Genomic DNA, 16205 nt, shown 5'->3' on the forward strand with positions numbered 1-16205 from the left:
CCCTTCGTCCATCCTCGGAACAGTCCACCAGTCACCTGCGTTCGGTTACGCAGTCAAGTCGTTTTCGCACTCCTGTCAGTCTGTGTCGTTGTCGCAAGGCAACAAATTAACGAGGTACAGAAAGACGGCGCTCACCTCTTTGGTGTTGACGATGCCTCTGACGTATTTTCCGAGGACTGAATCCACGCAAAGGACGCTGGACAGCACGGCCAGGCAAAGGAGTCTCTCCCCGACCCTCACCTCCATCTTTCTCTCTCCCCCGCTGTCGCTCGTCTGCTCGCCGAGCTCCCCGAAGCCTGTCTCTGCTAGGGAGCGCGCACGGAGGACCAGCGCGCAGAGGGTGGCCAGAGAGAAGCGGACGCGCTCGCGTTGGTCCCTCAGTGCATGTGGGCCCCTCCAGCTGTTGAAGCTGCCGGGTGGTGGATGGTGATGGCTGTGTGTGTGTGCGTGTGCGTGTGTGTGGTTGATTGGGAGGGGGTGGTGGATAGAGAGTGCGCGCGCCCGGTTCCGCTCGTGCTTTGACAATGCGACACGTCCGCACATTAAAAATGCCATCGCTGATTGCAATCATGTTTTCATTAGAGGTCACACACCTCTAATGAAGTAGCACTGAGACAGATGATGCCCGGCCTTCTGTTCCAAATTGGCTTATATCACTTATCAGGAAGATACCTATCTACAGTAACAGGCTGGATTACAGCTGAATTTTCATGAAAACGGTTATAGTGCGCTTTTGCAAAAGAAGCACTCAGACCTTTTAGGTTAAAGTAGTTGGCTTTTTCCACAGGCAAACTATTCTTTTACCAGTATGTTTTTGTATCCAAACTTAGCATAAGTAAAAGTACAGGAATATCAGTAAGATGTAATTTAAGTGTCAAAGGTTATCTAGTATTATGGAGAATGTCCACTTTCCAAGTGTTATATACAGAATAGGCTATTGTTTGATTTCAGTGTTGTAGCTGGTCAAAATGGAGCTTATTAATATACTGTTGGGTTTAGATAAATCTATACAAAAGCATCGCTTTATAAACTCATCGTGTTTGGTGTGCGCAATCTTCACATGCAAAAATTAGTCATCAGAAATGTTGTGCAGTTTAGAAGGTTATTTGTCTCTAAATTGTAGAGAGAAGGGCATAAGGTGAAAAAAGGTGCCTCAAAATTGCACTTACAGTACATCCTTATTTTCACCTCAGTAGACAAATTACGGTGCATGAATATTAGAAAGCTCTCTGCATTGTGTGTTTTTGGATTTAGTCCAACACTTTGTGTTAAACAAAATATCCCTCTTAGTTCCCTTTCCCAAAGTCCTGGCTGAATCAAAATGTCAGGAAAACTCAATTGATCAGTTTTAGTATTCACAAATGCAGTCCATCCATCCATTGTCTATACACCGCTTAATCCTCATTAGGGTCACGGGGAGCTGGAGTCTATCCCAGCTGACTTAGGGATAAAGGCAGGGGACACCCTGGACAAGTCACCAGTCTATCACAGGGCTGCACACAGTGACAAACAATCACACTCACATTCACACCTATGGACATTTTAGAATCACCAATTAACCTCAGCATGTTTTTGGACTGTGGGAGGAAGCTGGAGAACCCGGAGAAAACCCATCATGTACACAGAGAACATGCGAACTCCACACAGAAAGATCCCAGGCCGGGATGCGAACAGGGGATCTTCTAGCTGCAAGGCGACAATGATATCCACCAACCTGCAAATGCAGTCCTAAATCATAAATACACAGAAGTTGAAATCCATTAAAAATACCATCTCATCAGACTGAATGAAATATCATCTGTATTTTCTATTTTCAGCAACTTGCAGATAATCTCTAGTTTAATCGAGGCTTTGAAAAGGTTAATTCGTGAGCTTGGACACAACAGCAGCATTCATGGGATATTTATTTAGATATAAATCAACAAAGGAAAAAGCCTTGTCATGGCGCATCAAACACATCATTCTAGTATGAAACCCTCAAAGAAAATGCAGTCAGCTCAAAACAAACTGGAATCAACAAATCTGCAAGTAAACATATTTAAATGATTCACATTTAATATACATTCTTTTTTTATTCACAGGTTTGCACTTGTGGTGTTTTCCATAAAAGATAATTTAAAAGTAAAAACAAGTAAATTTAATACATACTTTCTTTCCAGTCTATGGCTTGTTTTTTTAAAGGCTAATAATATTCTACATCAGAACTGATGCGGTGCAATTTGCATATGATGTGCAGATCGGCTATGACACTGATTAGCACCTGCATTTACAGTGGTAACATTTAACAGCAAACATTAAACAGCAAGGACTGTACATCTGTTGCAAGATTCTAAGTGCAGTCTTTGGTTATGCTTGAAATTTTAACCATAAATGAAGAACATCTAACTATCATAAGGAAACATTTCCAAGAAGTGCTTGAGGTCAGTTTAACTTGCTGAGGCAGTTGTAAAAGCAGGCTTCAAGGATTCTTAACAATACCTTGAATCAAGTGCTACTGTATATGGGTTGGTATATTATCTGTAAAGTCCAAGCTTAAGGTGATTCGCAAACATTGCACAACAATAAACAGAAGTGCCACATTTCTAACAGAAGAAGCAGAGACTGTGAAAAGAAAAATGAAGCGATGCTTGTGTGTAACTGCATCACTTTACTGTAAATGTTGCCCTGACTGTTGAAGTAGCAAGCTCAGGTTTGTAACAGTATTGCACTTTGCATGGCACATCATGGAAATCAGCCTGGAGCGAGGAAAATCTCTAATAAAATAGCTTTTGATGAGTAAAACTGCAGAGGCATCCTGCATATCTTGACAGCTGAATATTTTTAAGAAGTAGTATTACTCTGAACTACTACAAGCGGTTTTACTCTCAGGTAATATTTGCAGTTATAAAGTTCCTCACCAACAAGTGAATCATCAACACAGACATTATGATGTAGACACACTAAAATAATACTCAACCAAATGTCAGCTCAAAGTTACAGACAGCATAAACTACAAGTAGCAAAATCATCTGACCAAAACAACAGATGAGGTTTCTGGTGCATCGCCTACACTCAGGGTAGACTAATACATGACCGGTCATAAATGGGGAGAGGCATATGAAGGCTAATACACAGCAAGTAAATGAATTTGACACATTTCAACATTTTTTTAGCTTTATGCAACAAAGTGCTAATGAGCAATCAACTCCGCTGTCCTACATACGCAGTTGTGTTTTAAGTATTAATAAAATCAAGCTGATTTAGAGTACATCATAGACAAACACAGCTGTCCTACAGAGGCCTGACAACTACAAAGTGGGTGTTCTCAACAACAGACAATAAATACAATGAATAACTGTTGACTGGAAAGTGCCATTCTTGTCTTTTGTGTGTATGACACAAAGAGGGCAAACCAACGTGTGAGTTCATCTTTCTCTGCAGGACAGAGACTATTGTGATCATGTGAATGTGCACACAAACTTCACTTGAGTCTGACATCAAGTAAAGAAAAAAAAAATCACATGTATACAAGTTCAGCTTAAAATAAACTTATACTGATTGACAGACCAACTACTGCAAAAGTGCACGGTGAGCACAAACAGCGGATAGTGAAGGAAGTACAAACTTCAGCCCAACATCTCAGAGTGAGTGTATAACTTTCTTTCTCTTCTTGGGTCTGCTTCTCTCCATCAATCTGACTAAAAATATTGCAGTAAGTACTTCAAGCTGACAGAACTGAGTATGGTCTAATCCTGTAGCATGACTTTGCTGCTGAAAATCCTGCTCTTCTACACAGGGAGGATTTTGCACTCCGAGCATCAGCTAAATCCTATTCATCACACAGCATCCCTCTCTACAGACCTGGCAACCCCAGCCCTGTTACCAGGCAAGGGCAGAACAGTGCCAGCATTGTTGGCATCTATATTTAGTTGGACCTGATAGAAGGACTGACCCTCAGAAGGACATTTTTGTGTACTTCAAAGTGCTTTGATGGCAATACGCTCAGAAGAGTGTCCTCAGGTAATCAAAAACAAAGTCAACCCCAAATGTGACAGCGAGGAGTAAAAATATCTGGACCACCAGCCACTGTTTTTGGGCCAAATACAAGTTCAATGGCTTTTACACAGCACTTCTGCAATTGCTTTTCTTGGTCAGGGTCTACGAGCTTTGCCTAAAAGCCTCTGATTTGTAAAAAAAAACTGGTTATCAGGCCAGAAAACTCCTGCCTAGAGAGAAGTGGTACTTTGACACAGTGCATACTGTGCAGAGAAGTAGTGAGCAATAACGCTTGCTGAGGAACAGGGACAACCTAAGCGGAAATCAGTGCAGTGAAGTTTAAAATGTGTATTGATAGCTGAGAGCTGGGGTTTTGCCACTCCTCTCTGTCTTATTCATTCTGGAATAGTCAATACAGAACAACTGTTTCCTATCTTACACAATACAATAAAAACAGTCTCTTTCAGACATTTGAAAGCTATGATTGTTTTTGAAAGATTTGCAAAGAAAGGGCCAAAGTATTCCTGTACTTCATATTAATGCATTTCAGTGCACTGCCACAAATTTCACTATAACAGTCAATAGAATGCAGTCTTTGTATTTTTAATGTCAGCACAAGGCAAAATCCAGACACTATGACACTGTGTCCTTGTGTAATATCCTACATTTACTCTATCTGATCAGTATGTATTACTGAGAGTAGGATATGAAGTTAATTGGAGTAAATGGTTTAAGATTACATTAAATAATAGAGTATGCAAATCAGAAAAAAGCCTGCTGTGACTCATGGATTTTAACAGCAATAAAACATTTATATAAATAAAAAAAGCAATACTTCTGCATAGGATTAATTATATGGTTAAAAACTGCAATAGAATCTCAAGAAAGAAGTAAATCAGTTCAGTCTGTTGTGTTGTAGATTTGTAATTCTATTTCGGAGAGAGAGTCAACAGAGTTACTATCCACAAAGTAACCTGTATTGACTGCCAAACTGGCATAATGGAGAACACAATGTAGAGTTATTAAGTGTGATTTAGAGTGCCTCCCTAAAGGACAAGTGGCCATTTTGATGGGAATGACTCTACATAGAAGCATGTAGTGTGTCTACCACTATCTGATTAGGGCCTCCAATAACTGCCTTGGCCTAGATGAATCACCCATTCAGGCCTCGTCTCAAGAATCTTCTGCGTTGCTTTATGTCCAAGCCTCCGCTGCATAACAGCAACTCTGTTAAGTGTGTGTGCTCTGTGTGTGTGTGTGTGTGTGTGTGTGTGTGTGTGTGTGTGTGTGTGTGTGTGTGTGTGTGTGTGGGTGGGTGAGTGCTGGTCTTTGATCTAAGTAGCTGCTAAATTATCATTTTACTCTAAAACATGACATGACATGTTTTTTTTGTGGGTGTGTTCGTTTTGTCTACAAGATCTGCGTTGGTGCGTAGACAACTGGCAAGAATTGTAAAGTAGATGGAGTAATATTTTGGCGCTCCTCCCCACCTCCTGCTTTTCAGGACGCTTTCGTCGTCTCTCACTTAGGCATTGCACTGCCTAAATTTGTCTGACTTTCACTTACTCCTTCTCCTTTCCCTCCTCGGTGAAATGAAGCACACTTTTCTATCTAACCTTATTTAAGCCCCGATGCCACCAGCGTCAGTGTTATTCTGGGCTGCCACAGCAACTGAACCCTCCCCATCAGCAATTTTAGCTCCTCTCTTGACAGCTAGCTCTCCTCCCTCAGCGGGGCCAACAAAAAGAGAACCGCTTTCCCCAGAAGAAGCCGGCACACCCCTATCGGTTCGTTCCAGCTTGCGGTGCTTGCGTGGTTCTGGGGGTGTGTCCTGGGTGAAAACAGCACGAATTCGCTCTGCGCAGACACTGGCAGCTTCCCTTGTCTCCTTGGAGAGCTGCGATAGGCTGAGGAAACCATGGGGGAGGTCATCCACCACACAGAGAGTGACAGGCTGGTCTATGTTCCTCAAACGCTTGGCAAACATCACAGAGTCATCCAGCATGGGGTCTAATGCACAAGCCTGAGAGGGGGAGAGAAGCGGAGAAAGGAAGGGAAGGGGTAGGAATTGTAAGAAGCAAATTTGAATTCCCTTTAGACGTGTCAAGAATCTTAATTAAGGGTTGAAGAAAAGGAAGCCAAGCATTCCAGTCTCTTTTGTTCGAACTCTCTTTACATTTGTACTGATTCTGGTCACTTTAAAGTCAGCACCAATTTCTTCATTTTCATATTAACATCCTTCTCAAAAGAAAGAACAGGCTTCAACCTCACCAATCCCTCACATCACACTGTCACTCTAATATACGTAAACACATCTTGGTACTCTGTCTCTGAACATTTTGAGTCTGTTTTGTTTTCTGTCTAACACCCAATGTGTGTACTATATGTGTGATTGTGTGATATGATCAAAAGCTAAAGCTCTGGTCAAATGTTAAACTGCTGTTTTCAAGTCCTGTAAAACCAAGAAGTCTTCATATAGTGCTCCAAAAAATGGGCAATAAATATCTACAAAACTGTGACAAATGGGTAACCTTAATCTACTTGGAAGGCTGTGTTTCGGTCAAAGCTCCAAAGCTCTGATATTATTCTTTTTGTCAGTCCACCCTTGCAATGCTGTATTCATTCTTGAAGTTTAATCATATGTGCTTTCTCATAGGAGACGACAGTGTGATAAAAAGTGTAGAAAACTGCAAGTGCTAAAAAGCAAAATGTTACAATGCAGTGACTGACAGATAAATCACACTAGATTTGTTTGAGTAAGCTTTGAACCAGTGTATTTAACTGTGAAGTTCCTCTTACCACTATGTGTATCGGTGGCAACCCTTTAAGCATGCTATCAGGGGCTAGAAGAGGTGAGCAGAATGGATCCTTGACCACTGGAGAGCTCTCCACCTTCATCTCAGTCAGCTGCTCTGAGCGCAGTGGTTCAAACCCTAGAGGAAACTCCCTGCGGTGCTCCAGCTGTGATCCCTCCTCTCCAGTATCAGGTGGTGGTATGGCCAGTGAAGACAGGTCACTGGACATGGAGGTATCCCCATCCTTGGTGAGAAAGAAACTCACATCTTCTGGCTAAGGGAGAGACGAAATGAAAAGACATCCAGGTGAAGTAGACCTATACAAAATGACATATGTGTGTATATATATATATATATATATATATATATATATATATATATATATATATATATATATATATATATATATTTAAAAAATGTATATACATATACATCACACATACATACACCACTGTTTGTCCCTGTAAAAGCCTTCTAAAAACCTCTTCAGTCTTTCCTTAGGAACTCTAATTTCAAAGAGGAAAAGCACATTTGATATCTTACGTCACCTCTGCTTGCTATTTTTCCCAAACCAGCCACTAATCCAGTCTGCCTGTGAGAAAATACATGCAAGGATAATCTGCAACACCTTGTCAGTCCTGCACAACTAGAATTTTCTGATATGCTGTCAGCACTTTTTTAGCCAGATCTGTTTGTGAGAAATAGGTGACATAATCTCAGCTGAGTTCACTGAAGAGAAACATGCACATCAGTGGTGGGTAGACAGCACTGGAAGATATAGAGCTGAAATATCTCCATGCTCCCAAAATGTTCGACCTCTTAAAAAGGTTACAACTGTATGCCAAATCATTTCAAAGCAAAGTGTATGAAAGCAGAGATAAACTAATCATAGACAAGAGGCTAGCGGTCTTCTGTTCACTACAATACATATTCCCATCACATCACACATCTTTTTATAATAACAGGTTAAATTCCCATAACAATCTCCATTAACACCCAAGTGTTCTTTTAAGCAAAAGCCCTTGGTTGGTTAATACAGTTAACCTTTCCTGGATAAGATTATCAGCAGAGAGCAAGCTAATCTCAGAGTAAACATGTTCAAATGTGACATACAGTGCGCTCAGAGAGCAGTGGTGTACAGTGGGGTATGGCATTGTTGTGGGATCCCAAGTCCTGGCAAGTCTGGCTCTTCACTGATAATTTCCTACTGAGGAACTCTGAGGGCTCTGTGGGTACAGGAGGGTCAGCGTGAGGAGAACAGATGGATGCCTCTGAAATGCTCTTCCTCACTGCATCTAGCAAACAAGAAGGGCAAAGGGGTAAACAGATTGATGAATGACATGCAAATCAAAACATCTGAAACACACAAACAATAAAATTAAGTTCCTGAACAAAAAAAAAAAATACTGTCAACCACACAGAGTTTTTATTTAGGCTCAATAGCAGTTGGGAGAAAACACGGAAAATAAACTAGCACTGACAGTAACACAAGATCACTTTCACTTATTCTGCTGTTTCCACTTATCATATGTCCTCTGGTTGACAGCCAACAGTTAAAAGCCTAAAATGCAAATTGGGATGTATCAGGAAGGAAAGAGAAGAAGTAGGAGGAGGAAATTCAAAAATTGCTGTCATAGTGATATCATCTGCCCGCCATGAGCTGTCAAAACACAGCTGTAAAAGTCATCATGGCTGGTCTCCTCACAAGGCGCTACTGATCTCCCATTTCTTTAATAATAAACTATCTCAGCACCATGATGGTGTTTTAATAAAGTACACCCACCAGTGACACTCTCATTAAACTGGGTTTGCAGCTTTGGGGGTGCCACCTACCTAACGGGACACAAGGGAAATTACAATTCGCCACCAGATTTACGGTGGCTACAATTAACAATTACTGTCAAAGTCCTGCTGCTCCAAAAAGGTGAACTGATTTGAATCGGGCTACAGGAATGATTTGCAACATAATGAAATAAAGTGACAACTGGTTAGTTGGATGCTGAATAGCATGGATCCATGTATGCGACCTACTCCTCATGTTGTGGACCTGCAATATTTACATGAATTGACTTAATGATCACTTTAAAAATGCAAGAGGTATGCACATACACACAAAGTGACCAGAACTGTACTTTCACCAGAGATACGATCAAATCCAGTGGCTGCCAAGCAAAATACATTTATTCCACCCACATCTCATGTAATCTTTCTACACAACTACACCATGTGCGTGTGCTTGTGCGCACACAAACCATAATGAAAACCCATTGGCTTGTTTACCTGTGGCTCCTGGTGGCTCTGCACCTGTGCTCGGGGAGGCTGAAGCTCTGTTGGGATCCAGCAGAGACTGGATCCAGTTGGAGGCTCCCTGTCGGAAATCTCGCAGCATTAGTGCTGTGTCTCTCCTCACCAGGCTCAGTGTGCTCACCTTTGCTACTTGCTTCTCGGTCTGCGGCTCATTGCCTGGAGAAAGAGGCATAGAGGAAGCAAAAATAGATGTACAAAAGTGATGAAAGTGTTTTGGTCATTCCTCAGTAAGCACAAATGAGTAACAACAGAGAAGATGGGAAACCACTAATAGGAAAGGCATACCAGTCAAGTAAGAAAACCACTGACAGAGTGGGTTGAATACCACCACATAGCTATTTGTGTTACAGACAGCAATACACAGTGATGACAGATGGAGAGGACAGAAAATACGTATGCCATCAACCCAGTGTTTTAGTTCAGTTATTGAAAAGTGACAGCACAGGCAGTATTTCTGTGTCAGTAGTTGGTATTGTTAGCCAGTTCCTGCACTCCTCCACAGTCCTCTACAGATATACCCTAGTGAAATAATAATTTATCGGAGGACATGCAAGACTTTCTAAGCGTCTTTTCAAGGGTTAATTAAAAAGCATCCATATGCTAATGAACTGAGTTGCTATTGTGAATATTTTCCACTCACCACACAACTATACCTGACAATGGAAGAAATATTTTGGAAAATTATTTGATCCATAAAGTTTATCACTATTATGATGTAAAATCCTGCTTTTGTCATCTATAAAGATGAGAATATTTTGTTTATGATTCAGCAAAATTCAAGACCAGAGCAAATATCTGTATTATTAATATGACACAGTCTAAAAATTAAAGGAGGGAAAGTACAGAAATCAGCTGATGAAATGATTAGTTGACAAAAGATCTATTTTAATTTTGCTCATAAATCAGTTGTTTAAGCTATTGTTTTGACTAAATCATGGATTTTTTTTTGCTTCAGCTGTTGGTCAGACTTGTTAAATAATTTCAAGACATTTTTTTCATATAGTAAACTGCAGTATGAATTAATTAATTATTGGAATATGATAGATTAATTTCTAATCGACACAAATGTTCCCACCCTGGAAAGACAACAACAGATTAATTTCATAATAATAATTTACATTAGATCAATTCTGCTGGTCAAGACCACTAAATTAATTAATTAGAATGTATGATACGAAGTAGTAGACAGCAGACACCTGAAGACATGCTTAAAAAGGAAAAACAATTAGGAAAATAGATCTAAACTCAATTCTCCACCTCACCAGACAAAAAGAGGCATCCTGGCTAGATTTCTTTTAAAAATACACACCAACAACTCCTACCTGCGTAGGCACTGAGACACCTGGAGAGCACAGTGAGCGGCAGCAGGGGATCCATAAGTGTTAGCAGACGGGAGGGTGATGCGTAGGCCGTCAGCAGGGTAGCTGGATAGGCTGCCACAATGCCATCTGGCATCCGCACACCAAAGGCAGCAGCGCGCATTGATGTTGTTATAGATAAGTTGCCTCCTGCACTGTCACCAGCCAGACACACTTTCTCTCCAGTCCATCCTAGAGAGAATAAAACAGAACGGCGATGGTAAAGGTGAGGAAAAGAAGCAATATTATTGGGGGGAAATTTAGACAAATCAAACACAAAATAAAGGAAATAAATGACAAAGGAAAATAAATACTTTCCAAAAACTATGAAATCCACTAAGCAGCAAAATAGCCACTTGACAGTATCAAAGTTTAACATATTGCACCATTATTGTTAGTTTGACACAGCATGTTTTAGTGGTCGGATGTATTCCAACTAAATGTCCTCTGTTTCCTGTTTGAATACTGAACATGGAAATTTTAGCGATGTTTGAAAGCAAGTAAAGTGCATGAAGCGTGCAGCATCATCGCTTTAAAAATGATAAATGAATCCTTTCACGAGGTACACAGATATAGTGAACTAAGTTGAAGATTTCCAGAAGCACTCAACAGACACCTTTTTACTGAAGTAGGTAACTTTTATCCATTGTGCCTGCTCCTTCATTCTAATAACTTTCTTTTCTTTTGTTGGTCTAAGGTATATGCCATTACAACTGCAAAGGATTCAGAACATACTCAGATCCCTTCACTTCTTGCACATTATTTTGTTGTAGATTTATTTTAAATGGAATACATTTATTTTGCAACAGTCTACAATCAATATTGATTCTTCTTTTTATTTTTTAAGAGTATTTTTTATCTATTTTTATTATTTGCACTGCTGCTAATTGTCGTGTTCTTCAGACAAATTTCGTTGTACTTTTGAACAATGACAATAAAGTCTCTTTAATCTTTAATCAATAGCCCATGACAAAACTTTTTTTTATTGAGTTTTCTACAAATTTACTACATATCAAAAACTGCAAATGCCCAATTTAAAAAAGTATTAAGACCAGTAATTAAGTAGCTTGTCGGAGCACCTTGGCAGCAATTACAGCTTCAAGTCTTCTTGTGTAAGTTTTTACAAGCTTTGAATTCCTGGATTTGGGAAGTTTATCTGATTCTTCCAAACAGATATTCTCAATTTCTGTCAGAATGAATGAGAAACATGTGAACTACCATCTTAATCTCTCCACCAATTTTCACTGAGGTTTAAGCATGGGTTTAGGCAGGGTCACTCAAAGCCAGAGACCTGTCCCATGGCCTCCCCCAGCACTGTCTTGGCTGCATACTTATTGTCATTCTGATAGGTAGACTGTTGCTCTAGTCTCAAGTCACTGCACTCTGGAGCAGCTTTTTATTTTTTTAACCTCCCTTGTGTTTGCTCCCTTATGCTTTACCACAGTGATGATATTAGAAGGTAATGAGCAGCATCTGCTGGCCCCCAGACAAAGTGCCCAGAGCTTCAAAAGAGGTGCATTTTGCCTAATTAGACCAAATGTGCTTCTTGCTCTGTTATTCAGTTTGGCCAAAAGGCCAATTCTGTGAGGACTCCTGGTGGCTGATTTCTTTCATTCACAATTACTAAGGCCACTGCCACTTCACCCTGGTCCATGCCTTGGCACAGTTCTATCATATAGATCTACAGAAGGTCCCTGGCTTTCCTGATTTGCAGTGTGAATTGCAGGACATTTCTGAATTATGTCCTAACAATTCACAGCTCAAGGAAAGTTAAGGTGAGCAAGATATGTGGTGTCACAACAAAGTATCTGAACACGTTTGCAAAGAGGAAATCTGAGTTTTTGATTTTTTTTTCCATAGAAAATAAAAACATTTTATCAGTATAGGTAGTTGAGCATAGGCTGGTGGATATTAATGGTGATTTGGAGTTGAATGTACAACACAATGTATGCTGAAGTGAGAAGGTCTGACTACTTTGTGAATCTCTGCTGTATACTTTAAAGTGTGAAACAGAAAATTTACAGGAGATAAAAAAAAGTAAACAGTCCAGTATAAACAGTGCTGTGTGACGTGTGTACCAAGTAGGTGGTGGTTTCTCAGAGCCCAGCAGTAGGCATAGAAACATTCTTCTAGGGCCCTTGGGAAGGGGGCCTCAGGGGCCAGAGAGTAGTCCACTGACAGGATGGGAACACCAAGGTCCTGGGACCAACTCTTCAGATACGGCTGCACAAAGCATAAGACAACTTTATGACTTTTTAAATGGAGATGTTTGAAAATGAACAGGAAACAACAGTGACCAAAATAAAACACAGACGCAGGGAGACAGAAAGAAAAAGAAATATGAAGGAAGAAATGTGCATGAGGTGAACATTAAGACACAAGGATAAAAATTTATGAATATTATGTGCCCCTCTGATGTCATCTGTCGGATTTCTGGCTTACTGTCTAGACAAAGGGAGAATGAGCGCTGCCCTTTCAGTCACCTCCATTTCCTTTCTTCTCATACAATAATAACAAAGGTGCCCACATGTCCTATTTTGCAGAGAATGAAGGCAAAAGACAAAGACAAGGGGCTGGTGTGGATTTAGAGGGAGAGTCTGCAAAAACAAAGTCACTGTCAGAATACTGAGTATTTCTTTTATTATCGTTACAGTCAGGTTAAGTGTTTAATGTACTTATGTAGTGACCTTGAAATGAAAGGAAGGCATCAAACTTCTCGTGACACAATATTCTTCCCACAAAGAAGTCCCCATTTCCTCTTCATCTACTTCCAGCCCCTTTTTGACTTGCTATGACAAGGCTAGCAGGGAAAAAGACAGATCTCCATTCACAATGCCAGGAAAAGCACAGTGTTTGTATGTTTGTATGTCACCTCACAGACCTGTGATTCAGTATGAAAAAATAAACCCAACAGTGGCAACTATGGGCAGTCAGCTGTGTTCTCTTAAAGCTGTATGTGTCAATAAATTTGAGAGAGGCCACTGACAAGAGAGTGGTAATACAGTTCAAGCTGTATTAAGGTCAGGCAGTGTGGTTTTGTGCACATCAAATAGATACCCTTAAGGTGCACAGGAGTGTGTGCAACTGAGTAGCTATCGGTGGCAGTCAACAATAAGTGTAAACATGTGTCTGAGTCCATGGGCAGGTCTGTCAGTCAGACAGTTCATTATCTGCCTGCATAAAAGGAGCTAAGCATGCACAACAAATGGCCCACTGGGCAGAGAAGAGGTGTGTGTGTCAGTAATTTTACATGACTAAGGAAACTCACACACACATCCTAGTCATATACAACAATTTGAAGTTCTGAATCTGTTCTCAAAGCAGGAAATAAAGAGAGCGGTAGTCCTTTTGATTCTCAGACAGGAGAAGACAATTAATCAGCAGTCTTATACCTTTACATTCCAAAACCTTATCTGTGATGTCTGCACAAGTTGCTAAACACACAGATGTCACTACACCAATACCCCAGATCTCAGCACCATTGTGCAATGAAAACACCACAGCCTCCTGCAACTGAGGTCAAACTATCTCACGTAGGGGACAGGATAAACAAGATCAAGAGAGGGATATAGGAGTAAGAGAGATAAGAGGGACAACCTTGTCTCCATCATTGGAGAAGCTTTCCATTTTTTCTTCATTCTTCAGTGAGGGATTAAGAGAGCAGAAGCCAGCCAGAAAAATCTGTACAGAGGCATGTATGTGGTGCCCAAATACAACAAAAAGGAGATGTGAAAAAGGACACTAAGTGAACAAAAAGGATTTTGTGAGTTATTAGCAGGATTGAGAGGGAGGAGGTAATAAAAATGAGAGCCTAGAAGAAGAAAAGAGACAGATAGTCTGACAAGTCTTCCATTAGTGCCCGGGGTAATCTTTCTCTGCGGGATTGTACAGTTCTTCGTTAATTCAACATGACAGCCCTGCTCACCCCTTCTCTGATTGCTTCCTCTCATCCTCTGGTTGCTATGCAGCTGCAGATCAAGGATGCCCAGGTTCTTTGCAATTTCACAGAGCCCAGTCTTGCAGCAGCTATGAGTAGCTTGAAGCCACATAAAGATCGCACAAGGCCACATATGACCGTACCAACACAGGATGAATAGGGAGCTAAGATACAAACCATGTTAAAAATAATCTTTCTCATTAACATCAACAAAGCAGGTCCAGCATATGCTACCCTACTACAATTTCATGTATTGTTACTAATAAAAAAAAGTTGTTGAAAAAGCTACATTACCTTTGAGTGACAATGATAAGACCACATTAATAATACAATTTCTAAGCAAGAAGACCCAAAGCTTTAGTGTGTATGTGATGGAAAAAGAAACGCTGGTGCACTCATTAACCAGTGATGTACAAAACAAATCTAGGACAAGATGTCCTCTTCTACAAGAAAAAAAGATGGGTGAGGACAAAGTACAGGACAAGAAGCAACAACTTACAAAAGACAAGGACCGGCTTTGTATGCAGTATATCACAAGAGTGCATGGAGTGGGATCAAAATATCCTTACTAAGTTTTCAGAGAATACTTCCAAAATAATTAGCTTAACTGCTCATTATATGCCACACTACTGACAGAGGAAAAGAGTCAAACTAGTAACACCTCTGCCCCTCCACTGTCACCTAGTATCTGTCTCATTAACACTTTAATTAGCTGGGGTACAGTTACTATTTGTTTCAGGAAACACTGCTAAAGGGTTGAGAAGGTGAACTTAGCTAGATAAGCGCTTTGGTGGTGCTGGCTCAAATCCTGGAAAAAGAACATCAGAGTAAGGTGTACGATGGTGAAGCTGTAATGCTGTTAGTATTTTGATATGTAGGTGCCAGATAACATATTACATCACCCTTCCCTGCATTTTCACCAACTCTTACATCATAAATATCACAAATAGGCAAATACTGTCACATTCAGATGCAAGTTAAAACACTACACAATACAACAAGGTAAACAGTCTGCTCAGTCTTTCTTGCAAATAAGTAACTGCAACTGTCATTAAGAAATTATATTGCTTTTCCAGTCAAACTGGATTCGAACTCTAAATGAACTTTAGCTAGATCCAGTTGAATAGTAAAATCTCACCTCATGAGATTTGGAGGTCTGGGCCACAAAGCCTCCCCCATGAAAGTGGATCAGGAGGCAGGGAGAAGAAGGGAGGCGCTTGGTCTTCAGCCCCAGTGATAGAGAGATAGCACCCCCCTCAGAGCGGCAGAGAGATAGTAGCGTTTCACTGTCCTGGAGAGAATGAGACAGGCATTATGATAAAGAATAACTCGATAATAATCAATCATCAAGATCATGTTTTTAGGTTTCATATTCACACAATGACTGGTCATGATGCTTGTTTAACTCTGATGAAGCGATTCTCTAGACTGCGAACAAGTTTTCATTCATCTAATTCCCATTTCCATTGCTAATATATTTTAGTGCTAATGCTAACACCAGGACTCCTTTGAGAGAGGGATTAACTGGTTGTTCTGTAGCAGCTTGTTATCAACCCTTCCTGTGCCTGCAGGAATACACACTAATTCCCACTCATTAAGGGAAACAAGGAGGGATTGAAGATGTGGTTAAAAAAGAAGGTCTCCATTGTTGCAGCTTCTATTTTACAATATTTAAAAGGACACTGTGGTTTTGCTTCAGCATCATCAGTGACTGAAATGCTTTGCTGAGAACATATGTGGTTATATGCCAGACTACAAAAAAGGGAAAGAATAAGTTGGGCTGGAGAGAAGGAGTCTTCTATGAGAATTAGGAAGGGAGAGTAGAAAAAGTAT

At 40.4% G+C, this 16205-nt stretch overlaps 2 protein-coding genes across 6 annotated transcripts in view; both read right to left on the reverse strand.

Moving 5' to 3' along the window:
- Positions 1-442, reverse strand: part of tmem145 (transmembrane protein 145) — a 35129-nt gene extending 34687 nt beyond the window's left edge. The window contains exon 1 of the mRNA XM_023263721.3: positions 136-442. Within this exon, the coding sequence (XP_023119489.1) occupies positions 136-246 (111 nt within the window). The 5' untranslated portion in view covers positions 247-442. The remainder of the gene's footprint in view (positions 1-135) is intronic.
- Positions 443-1886: 1444 nt separating this feature from the next.
- Positions 1887-16205, reverse strand: part of lipeb (lipase, hormone-sensitive b) — a 28075-nt gene continuing 13756 nt past the window's right edge. For all 5 annotated transcript variants that reach the window (XM_023263676.3, XM_055013746.1, XM_055013747.1 and 2 more), the window contains 7 exons: positions 15511-15663; positions 12514-12658; positions 10400-10627; positions 9051-9233; positions 7884-8065; positions 6775-7044; positions 1887-5998 (listed from right to left, as the gene is read on the reverse strand). In XM_023263676.3, coding sequence (XP_023119444.2) covers positions 5597-5998; positions 6775-7044; positions 7884-8065; positions 9051-9233; positions 10400-10627; positions 12514-12658; positions 15511-15663 — 1563 coding nt within the window. In that variant the 3' untranslated portion in view covers positions 1887-5596. The remainder of the gene's footprint in view (positions 5999-6774; positions 7045-7883; positions 8066-9050; positions 9234-10399; positions 10628-12513; positions 12659-15510; positions 15664-16205) is intronic.

This window comes from Amphiprion ocellaris, chromosome 9 (assembly GCF_022539595.1).
Source record: "Amphiprion ocellaris isolate individual 3 ecotype Okinawa chromosome 9, ASM2253959v1, whole genome shotgun sequence".
Lineage (NCBI taxonomy): Eukaryota > Metazoa > Chordata > Actinopteri > Pomacentridae > Amphiprion > Amphiprion ocellaris.